This window comes from Oncorhynchus nerka, linkage group LG15, assembly GCF_034236695.1.
Source record: "Oncorhynchus nerka isolate Pitt River linkage group LG15, Oner_Uvic_2.0, whole genome shotgun sequence".
In the NCBI taxonomy this organism is placed as follows: domain Eukaryota; kingdom Metazoa; phylum Chordata; class Actinopteri; order Salmoniformes; family Salmonidae; genus Oncorhynchus; species Oncorhynchus nerka.
The window spans coordinates 96,657,602-96,667,085 of record NC_088410.1 but is presented as its reverse complement, the minus strand read 5'-3'; the positions used below and the strand labels follow the sequence as shown (position 1 = coordinate 96,667,085).

Sequence of the window (9,484 nt, the reverse complement as noted above, 5' to 3'; positions counted from 1 at the left end):
ACATCAACCTATGAAACCGTACGTTATAATGGAGTCCTCAGGTACAGCTACCTATGAAACCATACGTTATATAATGGAGTCCTCGGGTACAGCTACCTATGAAACCATACGTTATAATGGAGTCCTCGGGTACAGCTACCTATGAAACCATACGTTATAATGGAGTCCTCGGGTACAGCTACCTATGAAACCGTACGTTATAATGGAGTCCTCAGGTCCCTGTACATCAACCTATGAAACCGTACGTTATAATGGAGTCCTCGGGTACAGCTACCTATGAAACCATACGTTATAATGGAGTCCTTGGGTACAGCTACCTATGAAACCGTACGTTATAATGGAGTCCTCGGGTACAGCTACCTATGAAACCATACGTTATAATGGAGTCCTCGGGTACAGCTACCTATGAAACAGTACGTTATAATGGAGTCCTCGGGTACAGCTACCTATGAAACAGTACGTTATAATGGAGTCCTCGGGTACAGCTACCTATGAAACAGTACGTTATAATGGAGTCCTCAGGTCCCTGTACATCAACCAACTACCAAAAAAAAAAAAGCTAGTTCTGTTAGGAGTCAGACTCACTATTTCGTCTCCAGGTTTGCATTGGTCCACCAGGTCAGCCAACAGGATGGCATCTTTGGAGCGTGGGAGGCGGCCAGCGGCGATCTTCCCAGGGCTCTCCTGAATGGTGATTCGCTGGTAGTTCTGGTACACAGTCTGTGGAAGAAGAAAAAAATATATTATTATTCCACTTTTTCCCTTCCTGTATTTATTAAATGATGGAAATCAAGTCACCAGGGTCATTCATACGTGTCAAGAGCCTGATTGGTCGATTGGCACTCGGCTTCACTTCCTCGTTCTAATCTCATTCGATCCTCCATTGGTTCACTCACCTAGATTCTGTATTGCTATTGGTCCACTACCTTAGAGCATATATATTTGGTCGGATAAACTCACCAACTCCATGTTGATGTCAAAAGGGCCGAAGGACTGGCACTCAGGGCAAGACCCTGGCTTCACTTCCTGGTTCTGGGACTGGAAGAAGGGCCCCAGGATGAAGTTACACTTGTTACAGTTGTATTTGACCATTCCCAACTGAGGTAGAACACCTGTACAGCAGGTCACCACTCCACTGGTACGGATCAACTGGTTCAGGTGGAGTTGTCTAGGGAGGACAAGAGGGGAAAATAACAAAGGATCATGTATTGGAAAGAGGCAAATCAATTCTATTAGTCCTATAGAGGGTGTGGTGCAAGAGGCCCCACAGAGTATCAGCCTATGTGCATGGGAGTTCACATCGCGCTAATATTCTACCTCAAATCACATTTATAAAGATCTTTTTACATCCGCGGATATCTCAAAAGTGCTGTACAGAAACCCCAGCCTAAAACCCCAAAGAAAAAGCAATGCAGGTGTAGAAGCACGGTGGCTAGGAAAAACTCCCTAGAAAGGCCAAAACCTAGAACAGAGTGGCCTCTTCTGTCCTCTTCTGGCTGTGCCAGGTGGAGATTATAACAGTACATCGCCAATAAGGCCAGATGGCTCTTCAAGGATGATCGAACTTTCATAGATGACCAGCAGGGTCAAATAATAGCTCTGTAACAAATGTAGACGAGATTAGCCTCGGTCTTTGTTGTTGAAAAAGTTGTTGCGCCCCCCCCCCCACTTATGCCTACTTTGTGTCACTGAGTCTACTTTTAAAATCAGTATTTACCTGAGGGATCTCAGCTCTTCGACGAGGGGCAGGTTGCAGATCCTGACGTGGATCTCGTGAGCGATGCGGTCGTATTTGGGGTACATGGCCAGGACTACTTCCTTGGCTGCCTCGTCAAATATTTTCAGCATCTCAGTAGGCGCCTCGGGCAGGAAGTAGGCCAGAACATGCTCCCTGGCTGCTAGGTCCTCGTAGTTCACCACCAGACTCTCCTTGTTCTCTGAAAGTTTTAAATATATCATCATTGGTTATTTACATAAATAAATACAAATTCCCCCCCCCCCCAGCATTTCAGTAGGTGCCTCGGGCAGGAAGTAGACCAGGACATCCTCCTTGGCTGCTATGTCCTGATAGCTCACCAGTCCTTGTCCTTGTTCTCTGTGAGAAATGTCAGATAGATTAGTCTAGTACTTGTATTGAATACCTTTACACATGTCGGTGATCTTCTCCTTGAACACGTTGTGGCCGTTCTCATCCACGTGGGTGCGCAGGAAGTTCTTAAAACGGTGGTATATCTCCAGACGAGGAGCGGCCATGACCACCCACTCCCTGACTGAGTGACCCTACAACCAACCAATCAAAGGGAAATAAAGACATTTACAAAATCTGAAAAACTAAAACGGATTAAAAACTACTTTTTCTTCTTTCTTTCTTACCTTCATGTCCTCCAGGTTCTCGATGCTCTCAATCATCTCCTCATCCTCTCCCTCCACCCCGGACCCATCTGCAGCCCGCTCAGCCAGGCGACGCCTCCGAGCCGGGCGCTCATCCTCATCCTCACTGTCTGTTAGGAAGAAGAGAATTGAGTAGAGTTAATTGACGCGGTAAGCTTAGGATAATTCTCATCCTCACGGTTACAGAAATGAACAGAAATGTTTGGGAAGAAAGGTGAATGATTAGTGGAAGTCGTTGATACAGCAAGGTTTGGAGTTACTTCATACATTCCACAACGGTGTAAGATTACGATATAGTATATAGGCCTAATGCAGTATCTTCATAGACAAAGACTACGGGCCAAACTTAGAGGTCTTAAAGAGCCTACAGTATATTCTGCTCTCTGGGCCTTTACCATGACATACTCTCTATATGGAATATATACACCATAGGACAGTCCTCTCTTGAGTTTGCCCATCTCAAGAGATATATATAATATCCTAATTTCCTCAGCCTACCCTCCTTGTCCCTGAATCTCAATGTATATAATATATAAACATCCTCACCATAAAGTAGACCTCTCCTCAGCCTGCCTCCCTGCTCCCTGTCTCTTCTCCTCATGGCGTCCTCAGCAGCAGCCCTGGCTCCAGGAGACAGCTCCGACAGCTCCTCGTCAAGATCCAGACCCTCCTCCTCATACCTGTCTAGCTCAGGGATGGCTCGGTAGTCCCTGTATTGGGGGAGGGAGATGGCATCAGTGTGGTGAACGTGAAAATGATTTGATAATATAAAAGCAACCAGAACACTATGTAAAGAACTATGTCTTAAGTCAGGATGAGATAAACGACAAGGAGCAATTCCACTTTAAATGAATGTATTTTATTTAACTAGGCAAGTCAGTTAAGGACAAATTCTTATTTACAATGACGGCCTACCAAAAGGCAGATGCTGGGATTAAAAATAAATAAATAAATAAATATATATGACAAAACACAAATCACGATGAGAGACAACAACATAGCAAGGCAGCAACACATGACAACATAGCAAGGCAGCAACACATGACAACATAGCAAGGCAGCAACACATGACAACATAGCAAGGCAGCAACACATGACAACATAGCAAGGCAGCAACACATGACAACATAGCAAGGCAGCAACACATGACAACATAGCAAGGCAGCAACACATGACAACATAGCAAGGCAGCAACACATGACAACATAGCAAGGCAGCAACACATGACAACACAACATGGTAGCAGCACAAAACATGGTACAAACAGTATTTGTCACAGACAACAGCACAAAGAGCAAGAAGGTAGAGACAATACATCATGCAAAGCAGTCACAACTGTCAGTAAGAGTCCATGATTGAATCCCTAAAAAGGTATTGAATACTCTTTTTATTGCAGTCATGTTACACAGCAGCACAAGGAAGATGAACACACAGTAAGACTGTAACCTAGCTAGTTTACCAGAGTTACATTGAGTTAGCTAGAATGAAATAAACACCTCCCCTTGCTCACCTCTCCATCGCATCTCCGATCAGTTCCTCCCCATCTCCCTCCTCCTCCTCCTCCCCTGGCAGAGGACCATCACCCAGGAGCCCCTCTGACTCATCCTCGAAGGGGGGCAGGTCTCTCCCCGGGCTGGAGGTCAGGTCTCCCCGTCTGGAACCATGGATGGGGCTGGTCGCCATGTGAGATGACTCAGATGAATCCTGACAAAGAGGAGAATACCCAGACCCTTGTTAAAAATCGATTAGCTAAACTTTACTAGTTATTTATGTGATGACTTATATCATAACAATGTTATTGTAACAAGATGTAACTACTGTAACGTAGTAAACAAAGAGCTAACGTTAATTAGCTAGCGAACATGAGCTATATAAATGAAACGTTTCATTTTCAAGTTAGTTACCAGGGTCTCTCTAGTTAGCTTGCTAACTATGATGGTGACAATGGAGTGCTCGTACGCCGACTGATGGCTGACAACCTGGCAATCAAACTAGCTAGCTAACTACTAGCTATCGCACAATACAATTATAGATTAAACGATTTGTATCACTTTTAACATGGCCATTAAAAATGTATAAACCATAAACTTAATAAAATGTAACTAAGTGTTTGTCAACTTTACATCTAGTTATGAGCGGTCTAAGGCACTGCCATCTCAGTACTAGGGACGTCACTACAGACCCTGGTTAGATCCCGGGTTGTATCACAACCGGCCGTGAGTCCCATATGGCGACGCACAACTGGCACAGTTTCAGCCGGGTGAGGCCGTCATTGTAAATAAGATTTTGTTTTTAACTGACTTGCCTGGTTAAATTGGCAAGTAACATAGCTAGCTAAGAATAGTGGGCAAGACAACGTTGCTAGCTAATCTGCTTCCTGACATGTTCTTCTGCTCTTTGCTTTACTAAATAGCAAAAAGAGAACACGAGCAAAGCTAGCTAACCAATCACAGGAGATAAACAGCCACCTGTGAACTTTTATATTAGCATGCAATGTTAATATAAAACTATTTTCTATAATAATCACTCACCGCCATTGTGTATTGCTGGCTTGTCTCCGCTGCTTCTACGCAAGTGTTTTTTTTTCTGACCACTGACTTTTCGCGCGAAATCTTCACGTGGTATAGAAAGCGCGCGAAACCTCATGAATATGTTATGTTGAAAACTAAACTCAGTATTATGATTGGTCGGCGCTAATTAATGGCTCTGTGATTGGTCAGTCCTATGGAGATCATTTAGGTGCACTCGTTTTGGTTCGCCCAGCAAGCCGGAAGATCCGGGTTACCGCTTGTATAACTTCCGTCATAGGACCAACTGATAAATAAATCGGGCAACGCTGTCACGCTTGAGCACATTTTTGTGTGAAATACACGTTTTATGTTCTTTTTTCTAGGAGTGACAATTTTTTTAGGATTAATTTATATAACAAATCTACATTCAAAACATAAAATATTTGACAACATATTACATTTTAATAGATCAAGTACTGTAATTCAAAATATTTGATAATGTATTGCATTTAAACATAATTATAGTACTCTCATACAGTCATTGATTTCACATCATTGCATGGTTCATTTTCCCTGTATAAAAGACATGAATAGCACATCACAATATTAATTTGTAATTATTTCATTGTAAATCAAGATGGACCTGGTTAGATTAATAACACTCTTTTACAGTACATAACGTTAGTCAAACACCTCTAAAGAAAATATACAGCGCAGGTACAGTGACAGCAAGCGCAACGTAAGCCAGAACAGTGTTGTACATGGTAGTCTGGTTTATCTGAGCCTCAAGTCTTTTCTCCGTCTGGTCAATTCCTTGCATAACACTCTCTGTTTCACATACAAACATCTGTGAATCTTGTTGACTTATCACAACAGGTGGCTTCTCTTCTCTATGATACGTCTCAATTAAATTCTTCACGTCCTTGAGTTCCGATTCAACCTTCCCAACCCCCTGGTCAAGCTGCCCAAGCTGGGGCTGGACTCCTTCTATAAGAACCTGTGCTTTCTGGCTATAGAGCAATATCTCTTTTAGAACTGTCTCAGAGGCACTTGGAGAGGGTTGGGGTGGAGGCGGAACCACGATGGGTTCCGGAACCAGAACAGGACCTGCCACTGGCTTCGTCACATCTTTCTCAGCCTGAGCTGCTCTATGCTGTAGTGTCGTCCTCAGGGTGTCTATAAGGTCTCTCAGTTCCTCTTGTTGAGTCTTATGCATACTGGCCTGGACTTTGATAGCTTCTTGTAGGTTGACTGGTCCTTTCTGGGCCTCTAGTAGTAAAGTCTTCAGCTCCTGTAGGCGTACCCTGTTGATATAGGTAGAACCCATGACCCCTATGAAGGTACCGAGTACAGAGCCTATCACGGACCAGTTCTTGGTGCGCTCCGTCCGCGTCCGTTCTTTCTCGTGGCTCTCACGTACACCCGCTGAGAATAAGGCAAACTTCTCCCTTTCAGCCCCCTCTGCGTTTTCGTAGGCTGTTCGCATGCGACGTTCCTCCTATGGTCAAGACATTGTGAGAATGTTTGCTTCTTCAAATAGAGTGCAACACTACAGATGTGTGTATGTTCCATTTTTATTCTGTGTTGACATTTGTTACCTGCAGCAACTTGTGCTCCAGCGTGGCCAGCTCCAGGTAGTGGGCCTCCTCTCGTGAGACCCGATCCAGTCGATCTCTCACCTCCTTCAGCCGGACCTGTAGGGCCTCCAGGCTGCCATGGGCCTCACGCACCATCCCCCTGGCCACCATGAAGGCCTTTTCTGCCTAAAGAAAAACATGACAACATTTACAAGACCAGGAAAGAGATGCATAATCTGACCAAACTCTGGGTCCCAAGACAAACTAGGGTTTTCTCCTGGTCAGGTCATGGAAAACTCAGTGGAGTGATAGTAAGACAAGATAGATACAGTGAAAAATGCATCAAAACCTCCAGTTCAATACACCTGGCTTGCATATTGTCTTACCTCTGTAACTTTAGACTGGGCATATCTGACTTCATTCAGGCCTACAAACTCCTCGTACCTCTCCCACCAGTAGTTAACTGTGTTTGAGGCAGTGCTCATAGACTTCTGCCCCCACTGCTTCCCCAAGTCAGTCAGATTCTGTATTGTAGCTATGGCGTGCTCCTGAATAGGCACAGCAGGTTTATCTACTCGGTCATCTTTTGGCTGTGGTGGTTTCTGTTGTTGTGTGCTGTAGCTCCTGCTGGAATACACAGTCCCTCTGACCGTCCAAGGGATGTGGAAACGGTAGAGACATGATGTTCCATGGCACCATGGTATGAGCGGTTTCCCTCCGGACCTCATTGAGAAGCCAGTCGGTTATATTCACTATGACACTACAGCAGAAGACATTGGAGCTGCCACCTGTAAAACAGTACAGTCAAACCCTGTATCAAAGTACAGTTTATGGGTGGGCTGTTGAGGTTCGATGTATCAATGAATGTTCCTAAATATTTTTTAACACTGCTCATTTGACCTCTACAATGCTGATGTTTATGCAATTCATTGAAAATCTATGGCCATTTTGGATGTTATGCATGATGTAGTGGCTGAGACCCCCAATCAATTACCATAGAGAACGGGCTAGCGATCAAAGCTACCTAGCTAGCTACCAGCTGACAGTTTGCAAACTTGCTTTAAGACAACCCAAGCCTAAATTAACGTCATGTTCTACTCGTAGCTATTAATCTCTCTGATTTTTATTTGTACCTAAAAAAGTATAATCACGTACCGGTTGTCTTCAAGTGTTGATTGTTCGGCAAATTATCAACTGGCTACGGAACGTGAATGATGTTTTTATGATCAGGCGCATCGCAAACATCCTGCATCCGGTTTAGAGCGGAAGTAAGGTCCTAACAGCGCGGAATAGTAAGCAACTGCTAATACGCTAGCTCAGTTGTTTAATTGAGATTTTATTGAAAAGTCTCAAATATGTCCGGAAGAGAAGGTGAGGTACACATATACATTTTTTTGACATAAAGCTCGATATTTATTTTCAGGGGAAACGTAATATTGCCTCTACTAGAATGAAGAAAAGTTTCGACTTCGACTGTCCAGACTAGCTAACTAGCAACTCGTGCAATGCATTGCAATGTAGCTAGATACTGTAGCTTGAATAGCTGGCGCCTGTCAAGCCATGCCAAAGCAAAGAGATAGCCAGGCTAGAAAGTTCAATCTATTTACAGGGATTGCATTCGTATGTACCATATATGTTCATATATTGTTGATTGCTCGTACTAACATCTGCTTGCTAATAAATGCATCACAGTTATGCTAGATGGTTAGCTAGCTGTGTAATGTGTACATTTCTCCCACATGTCTTAATCAAGTTTAGCTAGTTATACGTAGCATGCTACCTTCTGGGCTTTGTGTGATGTTCATATGCGGTATTGATTCATATTAATTCAATGTGTTCTTGTCTTACAGGTGGTAAGAAGAAGCCCTTAAAAGCTGCCAAGAAAGCGACTAAGGAGATGGATGATGTGAGTCATTGTGTTGTTGGCACAATGTTGTATGTAGCCTGTATCATTCTGAAGGAACGCTCAGGATCTTTTGAAAATTCAAATACATTAAAATGTGGACCGGTTTTATTTCCATTGTAATCCATTGTAATCCTGAGCAGATTTGCTTTGTCAAATCCAGGATGAAATGGCCTTCAAACAGAAGCAGAAAGAAGACCAGAAAGCCTTGGAGGCGTTGAAGACGAAAGCAGCAGGAAAAGGACCTTTGAGTAAAGAATAATGTATTTGTTCTTGTTGACAATAAGAATCTAATCAGGATTCCTCGCTTTTTCTGATGAAACTGAACAATACCCCAAAATTAAATCAAAGGGTGGACTTTCAACTTGCCCCAAATCTACCCAACCACCCATTCACGGACTCCAGATATATAGTATTATTTACCCATGCCAATGTTTAACTGTTTTTATACTGCAGAGGATAACAAAAATATCTCAAGTACTGAGGAGAATAGGCCTATTGATTCTCAACACTAGGTGGCAGTGTTAGCTTTTGGGGGGGGGGGGTATTCTTGCCTGATATTCAATGTACTCTGCTTGCCACAGGTGTCTTTGAGTCTATACATTAGTGCCTCACTACATGAGTTTTCTACAAAAAGTTTATATTTCAGATGGTTTTCTCAACTTCTCCATTTTGTTTCAGCTGGTGGCGGAATCAAGAAGTCTGGAAAGAAGTGATTTGGCGTTAGAAGATCATGCACTCATTTGCTGAGTCACAGCCCCCATATTTTTCTTTTCTTGTTTGGGTCCATTGAAGAGTAAAATACATGAAATGACCCTTTTTTTAAAAATCATTTCCAGTGTGTTCTTGTAAAGGAAAAAGTTCTGTACTATTAAAATCTTGTAACTACTGTTGTATTTACACTCCTCCTCTAATCTTTGAGATTCAGTCAGGAAACACATCATCATTAGATCAATAGCTACACTACACATACCAACATGATATTGTGACGGCCCCGTTACAATGTGTAGCACAAATATAGTGTATTATAGTCAAATGTAATCAGTTTCACTTCTTCCAAGCTTGGCCACCTGCATCTTTAGCATCTGTATCTGTAAGTTGAG

The 9,484-nt window shown here is 43.1% G+C and overlaps 3 protein-coding genes across 3 annotated transcripts in view; 1 reads left to right on the top strand and 2 right to left on the bottom strand.

The window, feature by feature from the left end:
* Positions 1-5,025, bottom strand: part of LOC115125105 (DNA replication licensing factor mcm2-like) — a 10,697-nt gene extending 5,672 nt beyond the window's left edge. The window contains exons 1-8 of the mRNA XM_029654599.2: positions 4,923-5,025; positions 3,902-4,095; positions 2,938-3,101; positions 2,374-2,501; positions 2,142-2,280; positions 1,718-1,937; positions 961-1,168; positions 586-720 (exon numbers count right to left, since the gene is read on the bottom strand). Coding sequence (XP_029510459.1) covers positions 586-720; positions 961-1,168; positions 1,718-1,937; positions 2,142-2,280; positions 2,374-2,501; positions 2,938-3,101; positions 3,902-4,095; positions 4,923-4,928 — 1,194 coding nt within the window. The 5' untranslated portion in view covers positions 4,929-5,025. The remainder of the gene's footprint in view (positions 1-585; positions 721-960; positions 1,169-1,717; positions 1,938-2,141; positions 2,281-2,373; positions 2,502-2,937; positions 3,102-3,901; positions 4,096-4,922) is intronic.
* Positions 5,026-5,341: 316 nt separating this feature from the next.
* LOC115125101 (mitochondrial potassium channel-like) lies at positions 5,342-7,732 on the bottom strand. Its single transcript, XM_029654596.2, has 4 exons — positions 7,634-7,732; positions 6,865-7,266; positions 6,500-6,664; positions 5,342-6,399 (listed from the first exon to the last, which is right to left on the bottom strand). Exons 2-4 carry the CDS (start codon positions 7,204-7,206, stop codon positions 5,587-5,589), a joined length of 1,320 nt encoding a protein of 439 aa, XP_029510456.1. The 5' UTR covers positions 7,207-7,266; positions 7,634-7,732; the 3' UTR covers positions 5,342-5,586.
* Positions 7,733-7,737: 5 nt separating this feature from the next.
* Positions 7,738-9,277, top strand: LOC115125102 (translation machinery-associated protein 7). The gene is made up of 4 exons (XM_029654597.2): positions 7,738-7,849; positions 8,329-8,384; positions 8,545-8,632; positions 9,063-9,277. Exons 1-4 carry the CDS (start codon positions 7,834-7,836, stop codon positions 9,095-9,097), a joined length of 195 nt encoding a protein of 64 aa, XP_029510457.1. The 5' UTR covers positions 7,738-7,833; the 3' UTR covers positions 9,098-9,277.
* Positions 9,278-9,484: the final 207 nt, after the last annotated feature.

Coding starts and splice junctions, on each gene's coding strand:
- LOC115125101 (XM_029654596.2), bottom strand. CDS start 7,206: ATGAGGTCCGGAGGGAAACCGCTCATACCATGGTGCCATGGAACATCA. Junction 6,665..6,864: donor CCCAGTCTAAAGTTACAGAG/GTAAGACAATAT, acceptor GTTTTTCTTTAG/GCAGAAAAGGCCTTCATGGT. Junction 6,400..6,499: donor TGGAGCACAAGTTGCTGCAG/GTAACAAATGTC, acceptor TCTTGACCATAG/GAGGAACGTCGCATGCGAAC.
- LOC115125102 (XM_029654597.2), top strand. Junction 8,385..8,544: donor CGACTAAGGAGATGGATGAT/GTGAGTCATTGT, acceptor TGTCAAATCCAG/GATGAAATGGCCTTCAAACA. Junction 8,633..9,062: donor AGCAGGAAAAGGACCTTTGA/GTAAAGAATAAT, acceptor ATTTTGTTTCAG/CTGGTGGCGGAATCAAGAAG.